General features: G+C 45.2%; 1 protein-coding gene across 3 annotated transcripts in view; it reads right to left on the bottom strand.

The window, feature by feature from the left end:
- Window positions 1-8879, bottom strand: part of LOC117521615 (gastrula zinc finger protein XlCGF57.1-like) — a 31318-nt gene extending 22439 nt beyond the window's left edge. For 2 of the 3 annotated variants that reach the window (XM_034182947.1, XM_034182949.1), the window contains exon 1: window positions 4210-4337. In XM_034182947.1, coding sequence (XP_034038838.1) covers window positions 4210-4222 — 13 coding nt within the window. In that variant the 5' untranslated portion in view covers window positions 4223-4337. Of the gene's footprint in view, window positions 1-4209; window positions 4338-8758 lie in introns of those variants that run through there. The other variant, XM_034182950.1, reaches the window with a different exon arrangement.
- Between the last annotated feature and the right edge of the window lie 11212 nt (window positions 8880-20091).

Raw genomic sequence — 20091 nt, 5'->3', positions numbered from 1 at the left:
GAAAACGGTTGGTTTTCAAGGTCAAACAAGGGTGACATCCATTGGGTTCTATGACACAGTATGACGTGTTGCCTCGTAATGTGATAACTAAGCATGACACATGGTGCAAACTATTCCTTTTTACCAAAATTAGAGCACGTTTTGACCATGTACACACTGAAATTGACCTTTGTAACCATTTTTGTTGTTTTCACCCCATAACATTCTTTTATAGACAGTCCAAACTATACCTTTTTGGAATCTTTATGATCAGACAAATAATACAGAATACTTTTCAATATGACTGTATTGTGGCCCACTTGTCTTTCCTCAGCTCAAACTCAGGATAGGTAGGCCACAATACACGTTTGTTTTGTGTAACACATAGGGGAGCAACTTTATTCTTGAACGGAAATTCGTAAAATATTGTTGTTCAGAAAATGTACAACCCCAATTCCAATGAAGTTGGGACATTGTGTAAAATGTAAATAAAAACAGAATACAATGATTTACAGTGAGGAAAATAAGTATTTGAACACTCTGCGGTTTTTACAAGTTCTCCCACTTAGAAATCATGGAGGGGTCTGAAATTTTCGTCTTAGGTGCATGTCCACTGTGAGAGACATAATCTAAAAAACAAAAACAACAAAAAAATCGGAAATCACAATGTATGAATTTTTAATAATTTATTTGTATGTTACTGCTGCAAATAAGTATTTGAACACCTACCAACCAGCATGGACCTGGTCAATGATCTGAAGAGAGCTAGGACCACAGTCACAAAGATTACATTAGTAACACATGATGCTGTCATGGTTTAAAATCCCTCTGCTCAAGCCAGCACATGTCCAGGCCCAGAAAACCATCCCAACCGTGAAGCATGGGGGTGGAAACATCATACTCTGGGGGTGCTCTTCTGCAAATGGGACAGGACAACTGCACCATATTGAAGGGAGGACAGATGGGGTCATGTATTGCGAGATTTTGGCAAACAACCTCCTTCCCTCAGTAAGAGCACTGAAGATAGGTCATGGCTGGGTCTTCCAGCATGACAATGACCCCAAACACAGCCAGGGCAACTAAGGAGGGGCTCCGTAAGAAGCATTTCAAGGTCCTGGAGTGGCCTGGCCAGTCTCCAGACCTGAACTCAACAGAAAATCTTTGGAGGGAGTTGAAACTCCAAACCTGAAAGATCTAGAGAAGATCTGTATGGAGGAGTGGGCCAAAATCTCTGCTGCAGTGTGTGACAAACTACAGGAAACATTTGACCTCTGTAATTGCAAACAAAGGCTACTGTACCAAATATTAATGATTTTCACAGGCGTTCAAATACTTATTTGCAGCAGTAACATACAAATAAATTTATATATATATATATATATATATATATATATATATATATATATATATATATATATATATATAAATAAATCATACATTGTGATTTCCGGATTTTTTTTATTTTTTTTTTTTTTAATGTCTCTCATAGTGGACATGCACCTAAGATGAAAATTTCAGACCCCTCCATGATTTCTAAGTGGGAGAACTTGCAAAACCGCAGGGTGTTCAAATACTTATTTTCCTCACTGTACAAATACTCTTCAACTGAAATTCAATCGAATACCCCACAAAGACAAGATATTTAATGTTCAAACTGATACATTTTATTGTTTTTGTGCAAATATTTGCTCATTTTGAAATGGATGCCTGCAACACATTTAAAAAAAGTTGGGACAGTGGTATGTTTACCACTGTGTTACATCACCTTTCCTTCTAACAACACTCAATAAGCGTTTGGGAACTGACGACACTAACTGTTGAAGCTTTGTAGGTGGAATTCCTTCCCATTCTTGCTCGATGTACGACTTCAGTTGTTCAACAGTCCGGCGTCTGTGTTGCTGAAATAAGCAGGGATGTCTCTGAAAAAGACATTGCTTAGATGGCAGCACGTGTTGCTCCAAAACCTGGATGTACCTTTCAGCATTGATGGTGCCATCACAGATGTGTATATTGCCCATGCCATGGGCACTAACACTCCCATACCATCACAGATGCTGGCTTTTGAACTTTGCGCTGGTAACAATCTGGATGGTCTTTTTCCTCTTTTGCCAGGAGGACACGACGTCCATGATTTCCAAAAACAATCTGAAACATGGACTCAGACCACAGCACACTTTTCCACTTTGCCTCTGTCCATTTCAAATGAGCTCGGGCCCAGAGAAGGCGGCTGCATTTCTGGATGTTGAGGTATGGCTTTTGCTTTGCATGATAGAGTTTTATCTTCCACTTGTAGATGTAGCGATGAACTGTGTTAACTGACAATGGTTTTCTGAAGTGTTCCTGAGCCCACATGGTAATATCCTTTACACAATGATGTTGGTTTTTAATGCACTGCTGCCTGAGGGATGGAAGGTCACGGGCATTCAATGTTGGTTTTTGGCCTTGCCACTTATGTGTAGAAAGTTCTCCAGATTCTCTGAATCTTCTGATGATATTATGGACTGTAGATGATGTAATCCCTAAATTCCTTGCAATTGAATGTTGAGAAACATTGTTCGTAAACTGTTGGACTATTTTTTTACACAGTTGATCACAAAGTGGTGATCCTCGCCCCATCTTTGCTGGTGAATGGCTGAGCCTTTTAGGGATGCTCCTTTTATACCCAATCATGACACTCACTTGTTTCCTATTAGCTGTTCTTTGAGCATTCATCAACTCTCCCAGTTTTTTGTTGCCCCGTCCCAACTTTTTTGAAATGTGTTGCAAGCATCTCACCGCCAGTGGACCTCACCGCAGACTGAGGTCCACTGGCGCCCTCTCTGCGGTGCTGGTATAGCCTTTTATGTAAAGGTTGCTTCGTTTCACCTATGTAGTGTTCGTTAGTTTCCCCCCCGGAAAACTTTACACAAAAGGCTATACCAGCACCGCAGAGAGGGCACCAGTGGACCTCAGTCTGCGGTTCATCTCCACCTTAAAGACACTAACCACACGTTTGAGGACAAGGAAGTTAAAATATTAGCCAGAGAGAAGAAATGGTTTGAGAGAGGGGTCAAGGAGGCATTCTTTGTGAAACGTTTGAAACCCAGCCTTAACCGGGGAGGGGGTCTGAGACACACTTTATCCCCTGTTTACAATGAGGTACTCAGGTCAAAGGAGTTTCAGTCTTTTGTTCATGGTAATGAGTTATTCACGTCATCAAGGGAGCCATCAGAAAGGCATCCATCCCATCATTAGAGGGACAGCTGTCCTGTCATTAGGTGTGCTAACTAGAGCACAATAGTTGCTAATTAGAGCTATTGTTTAGTCACTAGCCTATAGCAGTCTGCCTCTCAGTAGGAGGGGTCTGGTTAGGTTTAAAACTCCAGCTTTTGTTGGCTTCTGTTTTATTCTTCTCTAGAAGAGTCAGACAGAAGTCAGACTTCCAGAGCAAGAATTTTAGCTGAGGAAGCTTCTGCGATTTGAAGCGAAACATCCTCGCGTCAAGCAACCCAGTCCAGTTGAAGATTCAAGCTTCTCTACTATGGAAACCACCTGGACAACTGAGAGCCTACACAGAAACTTTGCCACCAGAATCTTGCCGTGCGAATAGTGAAGTGAGAGTTATGGACACGGCCAAATAAAAAAAAAAAAAATAATAATAATCAAAATCGGACAAATATTAAAGGAGTTGCCACATCTTGAATGCAGTATGTTTGTTTATAAAAGTAGTTCCAAGTTTTGCCACCAGAGTCTTGCCGTGCGAATAGCCAAATGAGAGTTACGGCCACGGCCAAAACATTAACCAAAATGCACTTGATGTACCATAGGAAAACACGCGTTTTCATAAATTTAACGTCCTGTTCAGGGACACATTTCCTACAAAGCCATACCAGTTTTAGGTTGCCCCCCACCCACTGCTGCACGAAAATATAAAGCTAGGCTTGTACATATCACAATGGTCTAAAGGCCGTTAAAACGAACAGATAGCTGTATTTGCGCGACACAGTAACCAACACTTAAAATATGTTGCCCGCAGAGGTTGTAAACGTACCATCGCTGAATGCCTTTAAAACAACACTCGATAAACATTGGCAACAGCACAAATGCAGGACGTTTATAGCCCGACAGGCCAAAACACTCAAGAGCTAATTCAATAAACAGCTAGCAAAGTTCTAAGTTTCTTGTTGGAAGCAATCTTTGAAATATGAATCTTCAACACGTCATATACTACCAACAATACTGTAGTCTCACCTTGAACCTGCATGTCGCCAAAACTGTTTGTGACCAAAACGAAGAAAAAACTAAGCTAACGTGCTACTTCCATCTCACTGCAGTGACTCAGGCTAACTGTCGATCTCGTTCTAGTATCACGAGATCTGTTGTGATGAGTTCAGGGTCATTATGTTTGTTCGAGATGGTATCTGCGTCCCAACAGAGAACTCCTCAGTTGTGTCTGTAAACTTACAGCGTTTTCCTTCCTTTAAAATGTATTATATGTGCCCGTTTTATTTATGTATTTTCATGGTGGTTAAAGAAATATGAAGAATAAAAATATGAGCAGCATAGACATTATTGTCACACCAACAGTCTTCTTGGGGGGAGCTTTTTTCCGCCGCCTTGCTGAAAATGCATTGTCATATGTAACAAAATAAACAGCTGCTATAAGATTACATAAATTATGTCCCGCTTGGTAGAGATATGAGAGTTTATTTTCTTACTGTGCCTGTTTTTTAAACCAGTTAAAAAAGAAAAAGAATTACTGGGGGGAAACAATTTATGAACACAAATGAGGGCATTTCAAGCACACTAAACAAACAAACAAGCAAACAAACAAACAGTGCCTACAATATCGAAGGAAATCAACAAACAGTTTAGCATTGGGAGAAGGGATATTTAAAGGTATATGTTACATGAAATAGAAATATTAAAAACTACAAGCATTATAAGTCTGGATTATTTTTCAATTTATAATGCTGAACACAGTGAACATATATTTCCCAATTTCCTTGACCAGAGCAGAAAAGAATGGCTTATTCTCATGGATTTTAAGTTGTGTAAAATGACTTTAAAAAATAAAATAAAGGATTTATTGGCACCCTCACAGTGCATTTTGTTTATTATTATTATTCAGTTTAGGCAGTAGAAGCATAAAAATACAGATTCAGATACAGATTTCATATATATCAACCACTGATCAATGTTGTTTTGTTGTTCTTGAATTGTCAATAAAGTTGTTTTGAAAAAAGAGTCAACCACTGATCTGTATAACAGATCAGATCAGTGGAGTCAATCAAGCCAACTTTTGCCACGCGTGACCTGATGCTTCTCTCTGACTGGCTGCATCAACTTTATTGACAATTCAAGAAGAGCAAAACAACAACACTGAGAACACAATCCAAACACAAATGACATACCACAGCAAACCACAAAGACACTGGGACACACACACACACACACACACACACACACACACACACACACACACACACACACACACACACACACACACACACACACACACACACACACACACACAGAAACAACAAAACAAATTAGAAAAAGAACAAGAGGTTACATGTACTCTAGGCGTTTTCATTAGATTTACAGTATAACAAAATTATACAATTTTATACCATTTTTCTTCTTCATAAATTTAAGTGATTGAAAGAATAGACAAAACTCTTTGTGAAAAACATTGAAGTTTGGTTTGGTCTTCATATATTTGTTTTTGTGAATGAAAATTTTCCCCATCATTAATAAAATATTCAAAGCTAAATCTTACAGTCCATCATCTACAGCTATACCAAATAAGACATTCTCTTTGTCCAAATTTTGATGAACACCACAAACAGAAGTCCTCCAAGAAAACATTCACAAATACACAATCAAAAAAGAAGTGATCAACAGTCTCAATTTCACATTCACAAAAGGTGCAATAATTCTCTTCAAAACCAAATCAAAGTCTCAGAAATTCTTTGGAAGGATATATGTCATTGATCATATTGAAATGAACCTCCTTTATTTTTGGAGATATAGGAAAATTTATATATTTACATCTTAACTTGTTTACTTCCTCTTTGGAAAAGTATTTAGAAATCAGATTTCTGTGAGATGATATAGGATACAATTATTTGACAAACAACGTATGAAGGTACTGGGCAAATTTGGATTAGAGACAGACTGTCCATTAAATAACAGAGAAGGAAGCTTCATTGTTGTGAAAGTGTAGGAACACGGACCCACAACAGGGGGCGCAAATGAACGGGCAATGGATAAGCCAAACAGTAACAATTTAATGTTGTAAATTGTGCACAACGGAATACAGACAACAACAAGTTTGGAACTACAGTCAATTACACGTTGGGTGACGTGTGGGCAGGCTTGAGGATGGAAGACGCCCGTCCTGAACCGAGCCGGATCCCACACGGCCCTCACCGCCAACGGATCTGAAGAACACCGGAGCCGCCAAGTCCTGAGTCCCCAGGTGGCCACCGTCTCCAGCTGTCAGACCTCGCACTGCTGGCAGAGAACAAAAAAGCACAGGTGAGTGTGAGTACGCACACTCAGTTATACCACACTCTGTGTTCTTTTGGGAGGGAGCACCTCCACCTCCAATCACACACTCGTGCAGCTCCTGTTTAACCACTTATCTGGTTGGGACGTGAGGCGAAGCCGTTGCTGATCACACCAAACGCCAATCCAGCAGATAAGGAAACACCACAGGAAAACGGCTGCAAAAGAGTTCAGACTATTATTCAGTTTTAAGTCAGCAGAGAAATTACCTCCAAGGTAGCTGATTTCTCGGTGGGGAGGTGGAGTTGCAGTCCGGCCTTTAAGGTGGTAGTGATGTGGATGAGTGACAGCTGGTGCTGATGACGAGTGACAGCTGTCACTCCCGGTTGCTATGACGCCCTCTCATGCTTGAAGCCCGCACTTCAAGCAGGGCGCCATCTGGTGGTGGTGGGCCAGCAGTACCTCCTCTCCAGCAGCCCACACAGCATTCATCTGAGCATGACTGAGTAGTAAATTATGTTACAATAGGATCAATGGCTGAGGAAGTGCTTTGATTACAGTGTTATGTTGTTTTCTGTCATTTAACAAAAATTTAGAAGAAAATTTTTCAAAAGAAGAACATTTCAGAATCATCAAGAATATGCATCACTGACCATATACCTCAATCCAACAATTCCTGTAAAATAAAGATTTATTTCTAAATAACACATATCGGGAGTTCCAGAGCGGGGTGTTGTGGGGAGTAAAATTGTGCTTAAATATTAATTTCCAGGAAAGAACACTTGTTGATGAAAGGAAGAAATTTTAATAGGCAGTTTTTTAGGGTCAAAATTGCATTTAACGAGGAAGTTAATACCTCCTAAATCCATAAAAATTTTGGAGGGGATATGAAACCAAAATCCATTTTCATTTTTCAGAAAAGATCTAACCCAATTCATTTCAATTGTACCACCTAAACACTAAAAATCTATGGTTTTAAAACCTCCATCCTCATACTCTGTAATCATTGCTCCTTTCCTAAAATAGTGTGTTTTGTTTCTTCAGATATAGTTAAATGTTGTGTGGGCCGCCAGAAGAGGAGGTACTGCTGGCCCACCACCAGAGGGCGCCCTGCCTGAAGTGCGGGCTTCAGGCACGAGAGGGCGCTGCCGCCACGGACACAGCCGGGGGTGACAGCTGTCACTCATTATGCATACCTACACTGTACATTTTATATTTACTGTAGGATGCAATGCCTTACTTTAATTACATTTGGCTGCAACACAATTCAATAACACCTTACTGTTCTAATTTCACTAATGTTACACTCCCTAGCACTGTATGTGGAGACTACTGGATTCTCTGTGTTAGTCTTCCTAGTTGCTTAATAGGACAGCGCAGTCTCATTTGAACCCCTGCGTGACATCACGGGATTTGACCACATCCGGGGACAGCCAACACAAACATGGCAGAGACTAATCACCAGGCAGAGAGTGGGAGTTTCAGCACAAACCATTCGGCCCGGCTCGGTAAACTTAAAAGCATACTCTGTCACCTAGTGGATGTGCCAGTTGAAGATGTGCTAGTTTAAAATGCTTTCTGCTGAAACCTCCATCCTCTGAATGGTGAGTAAATTAGTTTTTGAATTATGATCCCAACACTGATACCAAAGCCATGGTGATCAAAATAAAAGTCAAATAACAAAACTTCTAACTGGTGGGCAGGTCTAGGAAGAGTCTTGGTAAATCTGAACTTTTTCCATTTACCGATGATGGAGGACACTGTGCTCATTGGGACCTTTCAAGTAGCAGAAATGTTTCTGTACCCTTCCCCAGATGTGTGCCTCGAGACAATCCTGTCTCAGAGGTCTACAGACAATTCCTTTGACTTCATGCTTGGTTTGTGCTGTGACATGCACTGTCAACTGTGAGAACTTTATATGTAGACAAGTGTGTGCCTTTCCAAATCCTGTCCAATCAACTGAATTTATCCCAGGTGGACTCTAATTAAGCAGCAGAACCATCTCAAGGCTGATCAGTGGAAACAGTATGCACTTGGGCATGGCAAAGATTGTGAATACTTATGCATATGTGATTTCTTAGTTTTTAATTTTTAATAAATTTGCACAAATCTAAAAAAACAAAAGCCTTTTTCACCTTGACATTTTGGGGTATTGTGTATAGAATTTTGAAGAACAAATTAATTTCATCCATGTTGGAATAATGCTGTAACATAAAATGTGGCAAAAGTGAAACGTTGTGAATACTTTCTGGATGCACTAGATAAAATTTTCCAGGGGCCAACTCACCAGACTGCAGAAGATGGCTGTCAGAAGCAGATTTCAGGAAGGTGACAGGCATCTCTGGTTTGTTCTCTTCAGAAAAAACTTCAAAAGCAGTTTTAGAGTCTGGAAAATCTGAGTGAGAACCAAGAAAACGGTTGGTTTTCAAGGTCAAACAAGGGTGACATCCATTGGGTTCTATGACACAGTATGACGTGTTGCCTCATAATGTGATAACTAAGCATGACACATGGTGCAAACTATTCCTTTTTACCAAAATTAGAGCAAGTTTTGACCATGTACACACTGAAATTTACCTTTGTAACCATTTTTGTTGTTTTCACCCCATAACATTCTTACTCATTATCTCTTGACAGCTGTCACCCATCCATGCTTCATCATCTCACTCCATAAAACCCGGACGTCATCTCCACCTCATTGTCGAGATATCGTCGAACCGTTCAGTACCAGATCCGACATTCGGAGGCGGTGGCCACCTGGGGACTCGGGACTTGGCGGCTCCAGCATTCTCTGGGTTCGGTGGCGGAGGAAATCGTGTGGTTCCGGTTCATCTCAGGACGGACGTCTTCTATCCTCGAGCCTGCCCACACTTCACCCTTGTGATTGACTGTCTGCAAAATTTCACATTCCTCTGTGTTGTGGTTGTGCTCATTCACAACAGTAAAGTGTTCATATTCGACTCTTTCATTGTCCGTTCATTTACGCCCCCTGTTGTGGGTCCATGTCACTACACTTTCACAACAGTTAAAATTAGCTTGGTTCATAGCTTTAATTGCAGGTTTAGGGAAGGACATGGAATATGCTGGATAAATGAATCTTGATAGACATTCCATTTTTGTAAGAAAGATTCTACCAAAAATAGAAATGTCATGCTGAGACCACAAATTAAATTGAGCTTACGCTTATTTAGTTTTCCAAAAGTTCATTTCTTCCACTGATTTGGTGTCTTTGGTAATGTGAACACCAAGATATTTCACTACAGTTTTAACAGGGATGTTGTAAATAACTGTCTGCGAAGAGTCATGTATTATTTGTAATAATTCACATTTCCTGAGGTTTAATTTCAGACCAGAGGCCCTGGAGTAAAATTCTATTGACTGAAGGTTTTTGGTACTTGACTGCTGTCTGTCATGAATATGGTCATATCACCCACTAGTTGAGTGATGGCTGGGTGTTTGCCTAAAACATGAAGTTTTTCAAAATCCAATTTTTTTATTATTCCAAAGTGTGGAACATGAACTCGTGCTCAATGGTATCGAATGCTTTAAAGAAATCTAAAAATGAAGCCTTCATCTTCAGACTTCAGACAACTTTACTGATCCCTAAAAGGGCAATTACGCAGACAAGATACAACAATTAATCCACAATTATTACTTGTTTACCATAATAATGGCACACATCAAAATTAAAGACAACACATATATGCGGAGAGATACAGAATTCCATTTACTGCGCCTCTGACCATCTAGAGTCCAAATTTATGAAGAATATTCTCCAGTCCTCAGCAACACATTCCTTTGCAATGCAGCGATTTGCTCCGAGATTGTATCCATTTTGCGTTTGAGTTCAAGAGTTCATGCAGTCTGAGATTACACAGCATTGCCCAACTCATTAATTATGACAGACAAATGATGGGATGAAATTCTGGATGCAGCCATCTTGCTAATATTCCTGTGGGTCAGGACAGCGCACAAACCAATCAGTGCCAAACCTCCCACCATAAAAGCAAATAGGAATGAATCCTCAACATCTTCCATAGAGAGTGGAGCCAAGCATGTCTCACCCCATCTTTCTCAGGTGTCGAGAGCATAGCCCGCTGGGTAGATTCCATCAGGGCACGCAGGGTCCCCCAGCCCTGATTCCTTGTCGAAAAAAATTGTGTCAATAGCGTTGAGAGACCAGCTGATCAATTCCATGGCTAATCCAAATTTTAATTTGAAGAATTCACAGTCTGGTCAAGCTGAGACTTTGAAGGTCAGAGCAGAGATGGAGAGAAAGGAGGAGAGGAGAGGGGAGGAATGCGACTGTCCTTGCCAGAGTCCCAAGCTGTTCAATTAAGTTACTATAATCTAGCAGGTCAAATACAAGAGGGATATTTTTGTGAATTGATCATCCTTTCAGAAAGCCTGATTGTATGTCTGAAATAATCTGAGGTATCCCAGTTTTCAGTCTGGAGGCATATATACAGGTTAAAATTTTATAGCCATTATTAAGCAGGGTTATTAGTCTCAATTTATCAATTAATCTAGAATCTTTCCCCGGTTTAGGGATGAGGCTGATGATACCTTGCTTCATGGTAGTTGGAAGAGTGTAAGAATCAGAAATCTCTTTTAATACCAGGAAGAAAAGGTCTTTCAGGTGTTCCCAAAAGTGTCTCTAAAAATTAATAGTCAGACCATCTGAGCTGGGAGATTTATCTAAAGATAAGCATCTCATGGGTTTTTCTACTTCCTCCATAGTGAACTCTGCTTCACAAATCTCTCTGACGACATCATCCACTTTGGGAACCAGGGGCCTCATGTACAAAGCGTGCTTATGCACAAAAACCTGGTGTACGTCCATCTCCATGCCAGCATTCAGATATCAAAAGTGAAATGGCTGTGGAAATGTGCGGTGCATCACGGAAAAATCCTGGCTGGCATACGTACGTTTCTACAGCTATCGTTCCACTGTGCACATGTAAAGGTGATGCTGGGAACCGTTAATAGTGTGAAAACAAGAAGTCATCAGAGTGATGTGCACATCAGCGGCACATCACTCACATTCTTCCCTGCAGCCCGGGCTTGCTTCATCTTTGGCCTGAGCCTCCTGGTCAGCTTTACAGAAGTCTGGCTTGAAGAGAATACCCAGATCATTGCAGGTTTTACAGTTTTTGGACATCTTCCCGATAGCATCCCTGTGGTATCTCATGACCAACTGCATGATAACCTGACAATGTCTGCCCTCCTCTTTTCTTCCCACTCGATGAATCGAGTCGACCACCGTTTCTATCGTTGCCGCCCACTGTGGCGCTATCTTGGACAGGATACTGGTGACAATTTCACAGATGTTTTCGTCATCTTTTTCTTTCAAACCTTGAATTTTTAAGTTCCATCGCCGCTTATATTGCTCCAGCTATGCCACTTTTTCTCTCAGCTCTTTGTTTTCCTTGGTGATCTGTGGTATTTCCTTTTCCATTTCTTTAATCTTGACCTTGCATTCCTTTATCGTAGCTGCATTCATTGCCACCAGTCGAGAGATATTCGCCACCATGACCGAGTTCTCTCTTAGTTGGTGTCTGAAGTCGTCGATTTTGGAGGTCAGTTTTTCTATGGCAGCAACCAGAGCCTCCTCTGGCATGGCTGAAGATTCCTGCACATTTTTCATCTTTAATGGTGGAGCTGAAGTCTTTGTGGAGTAGCAGAGAAGGTTTTCTCTTCGTGTTGGTATTGACATCCAACAGGGAGTAGTCGTGATCACACGTGTTTAATACGAGTGTTGTATGAAATTTACTTCCCCTGAAATAATCTGTTTCCCCAGTGTCAGGAGCACGCACAGCAGCTGCCGAGGCAGATTCCAAAGTCTGCATATAACTTTTGATCGGTAAAATGATAGCACGTAATCATTTATCGTGTCAGCTTTCTTATTTTAGTATTAGCACTTTGAGATTCCATGGAATGTAAAGTGCATTACAAATAAAATGTATTATTATTATTATTATTATTATTTCACCTTTGAACCTACTGTTTCCAGTATAAAAATAAAATATGTTCTTGTTTCTGACACATTTTGTGTTTTGGGTCTTTTTTCTTTTCCAACTTGAGTCATGTTCATGTGAACAATAGTTTAACCTGACAGATAACAAAGTCACACAAACACTGTACACTCCAATAAGTAATTCAGTGGCTATGCATTTTAAGAAACAGTAGACGCGCGGAACTACTCCGCACGTCTGTCTTAGTGTGCCGAAAAAGTGCTGATGTCCACGTCTTTTCACAATTCCTGTGCTAGTCAGACGATATACCGGATCAAGACAGCGTCCAGTTTAGAAATGAACGGCACATTCCACTGTTACAGGAGTTTTTGTCATGGAAAGAGGAGCGGAATGGCCGCATGGCGCAAGGCAACGCCGTGATGAAGCCTCACAGGACATGTTGGGGCATGTCCAGCTCATGCTCAATTTCTCGGATAATCACACGACTGAAAAGCAACCGACAGCCGTCTGAAATCCACCTGAAAGCCATCCTGTGAGACCAACACGGAGGTGGTTTTGTGCCGCGTAATGAACGGGTCTGTGGCGCGTCCCTCCGCTTTTCTTTCCATGAAAAAAACTCCTGTAACAGTGGAATGTGCCAAAAAAGTGCTGATATCCACGCCTTCTGCCTTTTTGTGAAAGTCAGACGACGTCCCGGATCAACAAAGCCTTCACGTTGGAAATGATCTGGTTGTTTCAGCGGGGTGTGAGCCTGTCGATCGGTGCTGGGAGCGCGGCGCGCTCTCAGCAGTTGTGGGCCGTCCTTAAAGCGGCAGTAACACTCCTTAATCTGTGTAATCCCCACAAAATTGTCTCTGAAAGCCATATTAATTTTCCGAACGGTGTCCACCTGGAGGTCTCTCACATTTTCTGGAAAAAAATTGATGCAGCAAAGCTCCAAATCGTTCAGACATTTATTCGCAATAAAAAAACGACGAGAGGGGTGGACCAGTGCTCACACAAAGCCTGCTCACAGGCGAATGACGCAACCGACAGGCGTGAAAAATCTCACGCATGTGCACGAAGGTTCAAGCTTGTCTGATGCAATCACACGTGATTCAAATCCATATAGTTTTTGAAAAAAATAAAAAGGTCGGATACTTTTCTAACAGACCTCGTAAACACGAAAAATCAAGGTTGCTGAAAATACCAGTTTTAATCACTTTAATAATCTTTTAATCATTATGTGCTTTGTACCTTAAAATCATCTGCTCTAGCAGATGTATTATTTAAGTAACTAAATTTCTTCTGCTCATCACACACAACTGTTCCTGTGAATCTGAAGACATTTGCTCTTTCCTTACCAAAGTTACCTGGAGGAACAGAATATTTCAGCCTGACTTTCTCACTCTGAAATCATCTGTTCCCCCTGTATGAACATCCTGGAGCTGACCTCTAATGAGCTACAGGGGTCAATAAAGAATTATACAAGGGTCAAAATTTTAAAATGCTCCAATCATGTTGAAAACTATACCACATTAGTTGTCTGATCATAACGGTTCCAAAAAGGTATAGTTTGGACTATCTATGACTAAATTCCATGGAGTTATGATGTGATGATCTAGTAGTTAAGATGTTGGGCTTGAGACTAGAAGATCCTTGGTTCAAGTCCCAGCCTGACTGGAAAATCACTAAGGGCCCTTGGGCAAGGTCTTTAATCCCCTATTGCTTCCGGTGTGTAGTGAGCGCCTTGTATGGCAGCACCCACACATCGGGGTGAATGTGAGGCATTATTTGTAAAGCGCTTTGAGAGTCTGATGCAGATGGAAAAGCGTTATATAAATGCAGTCCATTTACATTTAATTATGAGGCTAAAAACATCAAAAATGGTGACAAAGTTCACTTGAGTTTATACAGGGCCAAAAGTTAAAGTTGCTCCAATTTTGTCAAAAAAAAAAAAAAAAGATGCAAATTATTGGTTGAGTTTGTTGGGGAAAGTGTAGTGACACGGACCCACAACAGGGGGCGCAAATGAACGGTCAATAGATGAGCCAAAAGGTAACAATTTAATGTTGTGAATGTGCACAACGATTATACAGACAATCACAGAATCTGATAGCAGTCAATACACCAAGGTGACGTGTGGGCAGGCTCGAGGATAGAAAACGTCTGTCCTGAGAAGAGCCGGGACCACACGATTTCCACCGCCACAGAACCTGGTGAATACTGGAGCCGCCAAGTCCTGAATTCCCAGGTGATCACCGTCCCCAACTGTCAGATCTGGTACTGCTGGCGAGGAGCACAAACAGTGAGATGTGGGTGTGTGCACACCCAGTAACAAAAACAGTCAGAAGGTGGAAAGTCACCTCCACCTCTAATCACACACTCGTGCAGCTCCTGTTAAACCACCTATCTGGTTTGGGTGTGAAGCGAAGCCGTCGCTGTTCACACCAAACGCCAATCCAGCAGATAAGGCACACCACAGGAAAACGGCTGCAAAAGAGTTCAGACTATTATTCAGTATTAAGTCAGCAGAGAAGTTACCTTCACAGGTAGATGATATCTCGGCAACGAGGTGGAGATGACGTCCGGTCTTTATGGAGTGAGATGATGAAGTGTAGATGGGTGACAGCTGTCAAGAGATAATGAGTGACAGCTGTCACCCCCGGCTGTGTCCGTGGCGGCAGCGCCCTCTCGTGCCTGAAGCCCGCAATTCAGGCAGGGCGCCCTCTGGTGGTGGGCCAGCAGTACCTCCTCTTCTGGCGGCCCACACAACAGGACCCCCCCCTCAACGGGCGTCTCCTGGTGCCCGACCCGGCTTATCCGGGTGACGGCGGTAGAAATCGGCCACGAGGGCCGGATCCGGGATGAAGCTCCTCTTTACCCAGGAGCGTTCTTCGGGTCCATACCCCTCCCAGTCCACCAAATACTGGAACCCCTGGCCCATCCGACGGATGTCCAGGAGCCGGCGCACGGTCCAAGCCGGCTCCCCGTCGATGATCCGGGCAGGAGGCGGCGCCGGTCCGGGAGCACAGAGGGGTGAGGTGTGGTGAGGTTTGATTCTTGACACATGAAAAACCGGGTGGAAGCTGGGAGTCGGAGCTTTACTGCAGCAGGACTGAGGATTTTGTATGGTCCAATGTACCTGTCCTTGAGCTTCGGGGAGTCCACCTGGAGGGGGATGTCCTTCATGGATAGCCACCCCTCCTGCCCGGGCTGGTAAGCAGGGGCCGGGGACCGCAGGCGGTCTGCATGGGTCTTCGCCCTCGTCCGGGCCTTCAACAAGGCAGAACGGGCGGAGCGCCACACCTGACGGCACTTCCGCAGGTGGGCCTGGACCGAGGGCACACCGACCTCTCCCTCCACCACGGGAAACAATGGGGGCTGATACCCCAAACACACCTCAAATGGGGAGAGGCCGGTGGCAGAGGACACCTGGCTGTTATGCGCATACTTGATCCAGGCCAGATGTTCACTCCAGGCCGTCGGGTGTGCGGACGTCACACAGCACAGGGCTTGCTCCAATTCCTGATTGGCCCATTCTGCCTGTCCATTGGTCTGCGGGTGATACCCGGATGAGAGGCTCACGGTGGCCCCCAGTTCCTGGCAGAAGCTCCTCCAGACATGTGAGGAAAACTGGGGACCACGATCAGAGACGATGTCGGTAGGTATCCCATGCAGACGGACGACGTGGTGGACCAGGAGGTCTGCAGTCTCCTGGGCCGTGGGAAGCTTCAGGAGGGCCACAAAGTGGGCCGCCTTGGAGAATCGGTCCACTATCGTGAAGATGGTCGTCATGCCCTAGGACGGCGGGAGGCCCGTGACAAAATCCAGACCGATGTGGGACCAGGGGCGATGAGGCACAGGAAGTGGCTGAAGAAGTCCCTGTGCCTTCTGGTGGTCTGCCTTGCCCCTGGCACAGGTGGTGCAGGCCTGGATATATTCCCGGACGTCGGCCTCCAGGGACGCCCACCAGAAGCACTCCCGGACCACTGCCATGGTCCTTCGCACCCCCGGATGACAGGAGAGCTTAGAACCGTGACAGAAATCCAAGACAGCAGCCCTGGCCCCTGGTGGGACGTAGAGCTTGTTCTTCGGCCCAGTTCCGGGGTCCGGGCTCCGTGCCAGGGCCTCCCGGACGGTCTTCTCCACGTCCCAGGTGAGGGTGGCCACAATAGTGGACTCCAGAATGAAGGGCTCCGGTGGATCCGACAGCTCAGTCTTGACTTCATCTTCATGCACCCGGGACAAGGCATCCGATCGCTGGTTCTTGGTCCCGGGGCGGTAGGTGATTCGGAAGTCAAAACGCCCAAAGAACAGTGACCAGTGGGCTTGCCTGGGATTCAGCCACTTGGCGGTCCTGATATACTCCAGGTTCCGATGGTCAGTGAAAACCGTGAACGGCACAGACGCTCCCTCCAACAGGTGTCTCCACTCCTCAAGAGACTCTTTCACCGCAAGGAGTTCTCGATTGCCGACGTCATAGTTCCGTTCAGCTGGGGTCAACCTGCGAGAAAAGTAGGCACACGGGTGAAGAACCTTATCGGTCTCTCCGCTCTGGGATAGCACGGCTCCTATCCCTGAGTCAGAGGCGTCCACTTCAACCACAAACTGGCGGCTAGGGTCGGGCTGCACCAGAACTGGTGCAGACGAGAACCGGCGTTTCAACTCCTTGAACGCGGCTTCGCACCGATCCGACCAGGTGAAGGGGACTTTTGGAGAGGTCAGGGCTGTCAGGGGGCTAATTACCTGACTGTAGCCCTTAATGAACCTCCTGTAGAAATTTTCAAAGCCGAGGAACTGTTGCAGCTTCCTACGGCTTGTTGGTTGGGGCCAATCTCTCACCGCTGCAACCTTGGCCGGATCAGGGGCGACGGAGTTGGAGGAGATGATGAACCCCAGGAAGGACAAAGAGGTGCGGTGAAACTCACACTTCTCGCCCTTCACAAACAGCCGGTTCTCCAACAACCGCTGCAGGACCTGACGTACATGCTGGACATGAGTCTCAGGGTCCGGGGAAAAGATGAGTATGTTATCCAGATATACGAAGACGAATCGGTGCAGGAAGTCCCGCAAGACGTCGTTTACCAATGCTTGGAACGTCGCGGGGGCGTTAGTGAGGCCGAACGGCATGACCAGTTACTCAAAATGACCTAATGGGGTGTTGAATGCCGTCTTCCATTCGTCTCCCTTCCGGATCCGAACCAGGTGGTATGCATTCCTAAGGTCCAGTTTGGTGAAAATTTGGGCTCCATGCAGGGGCGTGAACACTGAATCCAACAGGGGTAAAGGGTATCGATTACGAACCGTTATGTCGTTTAGCCCCCTGTAATCAATGCATGGACGGAGTCCGCCATCTTTCTTGCCCACAAAAAAGAAACCTGCACCCATCGGGGAGGTGGAATTCCAGATCAACCCGGCAGCTAATGAGTCCCGGATGTAGGTCTCAATTGATTCGCGCTCAGGACGTGAGAGATTGTACAGCCTGCTGGATGGGAACTCAACGCCCGGGACCAAATCAATGGCACAATCGTATGGACGGTGCGGGGGAAGGGTGAGCGCCAGATCCTTGCTGAAGACGTCAGCAAGATCGTGGTACTCAACCGGCACCGCTGTCAGATTGGGAGGGACTTTAACCTCCTCATTAGCATTTACACCGGGAGGAACCGAGGATCCTAAACAATTCCGGTGGCAGGTTTCGCTCCACTGAGCCACAACCCCAGACGGCCAATCAATCCGGGGATTGTGTTTAATCATCCATGGGAAGCCCAAAATCACGTGGGAGGTAGAAGGAGTTACAAAAAACTCAATCTCCTCCCAGTGATTCCCAGACACTACCAGGGTTACAGGTAGTGTCTTGTGTGTGATAAAAGGGAGAAGAGTGCCATCTAGTGCTCGCACCTTCACTGGTGAAGAAAGCGCCACCAGAGGGAGCCCTACCTCCCTTGCCCATCTGCTATCCAGCAGATTCCCTTCTGACCCCGTGTCCACCAGTGCTGGGGCTTGAAGGGTTAAATCCCTGCTCAGGATTGTAACTGGGAGTCGTGTTGAAAGATGTGTATGACCCACGTGAATGTTTTGACCCCCCCTCAGCCCAGTCTCTAAGGGCGGGCGTTTGTGTTTTGACCGTTTGAGGCAGTCTCTCTGCTGATGCTCACTCGAGCCACAGACAAAGCACTCCGCGCGAACCAGCCTCCTCTGTCTGAATGTGGCCCTGCTCGTGTCCCTAGCATCGTCAGCAGGGGGAGCTGTAGCCACACGGAGCGCTGTGGCTGTGGAACGTGGGAAAGACGGCTCCCTTTCAGACCCGGGAGGAAGAGGGACGGCTTGTGCCTGACCACGCCCTTCGCCTCGCTCCCATCAGCGTTCTTCTAACCGACTGTCCAATCGTATAACCAAATCGATAAGCTCAGCCAAATCCCGCGGTTCCTCCTTAGCCACCAGGTGCTCCTTCAGGACCGACGACAGTCCGTTTATAAAGGCGGCGCGGAGCGCAGTCATATTCCAGCCAGATCTCGCAGCCCCTGTCTCATTGACAGCAGCACGGTAGACACGGTTTCGCCTCTGTTAGGGTGATCAAAAACAGTTCTGAGCTCCCTCACAAACCCAGTATAAGAGGCAAGGAGCCCTGAACTTTGTTCCCAAAGCGCTGTAGCCCAAGCGCATGCCTCACCTCGAAGCAAATTAATCACGTAAGCCACCTTACTGGCATCAGACGTGTACATCACGGGACACTGTGCAAAGACGAGCGAACACTGCATAAGAAAGTCCGTGCACGTCTCCACACAACCTCCGTACGGCTCTGGGGGGCTTATGTATGCTTCAGGGGATGGTGGGGGGGGTCGTTGAATGACCAGTGGAATGTCTGTATTCAGCACCGGGTCGGCAGGAGGAGGAGCTGCAGCAGCGCCCTGAGCGCGCGCTTCCACCTGCGCGGTGAGAGCCTCCATCCTGCGATTAAGGATGATGTTTTGCTCAGTCATCATGTCCATCCGAGCGGTAAAGGCGGTGAGGATGTGCTGCAACTCACCAATCATGCCTCCAGCCGACGCCTGTGCACCCTGCTCTTCCATTGGCTGTGCAACAGATGGTTGACGCGACTTCAGCTCGTCCAAGCTGCATGGACTCATCCGCAAGAGGAGCCAGAGGTCCCGTCGGAGGAGTCTCAGTGGGGCGAAGAAGAGGCAGCCCAGACCTGTGTCGGGGAAAGCCCCGAGACAAAAAAACTCGTTCTGATGGCCGTCCTCTCTCGCGTCCACGCTCCTTTATCCGATCATCTAGACGAATCACCAAAGATATTAGCTCATCTAAATCGTTTGGTTCGTCACGGACTACTAGCTCGTCTTTTAATGGATCATTTAAACCATCCACAAACACTCCGCTTAATGCTGCGGCATTCCAACTGGACTGAGCAGAAAAAATTCGGAAATCCACAGAATAATCTGCCGCACTCCGTCTCCCTTGCCTGAGATTCAGCAACCGTTGGGCAACGGTATAAGCAAAAACCAGAAAACATTGCATCAAAAACGGAGCACAGGCTTCAACGTTTCCCGCATAAGGCTCCGGACGACAAATAATCAGTTCGGAAGCCGAATCTCTGGGTGACGGAGTTATCTGCACCGGTATCGATGGTGCCGCAGCTGGAGCAGCAGGAAGCGGAACGGCT

This window comes from Thalassophryne amazonica, chromosome 12, assembly GCF_902500255.1.
Source record: "Thalassophryne amazonica chromosome 12, fThaAma1.1, whole genome shotgun sequence".
Taxonomy (NCBI): Eukaryota; Metazoa; Chordata; class Actinopteri; order Batrachoidiformes; family Batrachoididae; genus Thalassophryne; species Thalassophryne amazonica.
The sequence above is the reverse complement of the archived record's forward strand: the minus strand, read 5'-3'. Positions and strand labels throughout refer to the sequence as shown.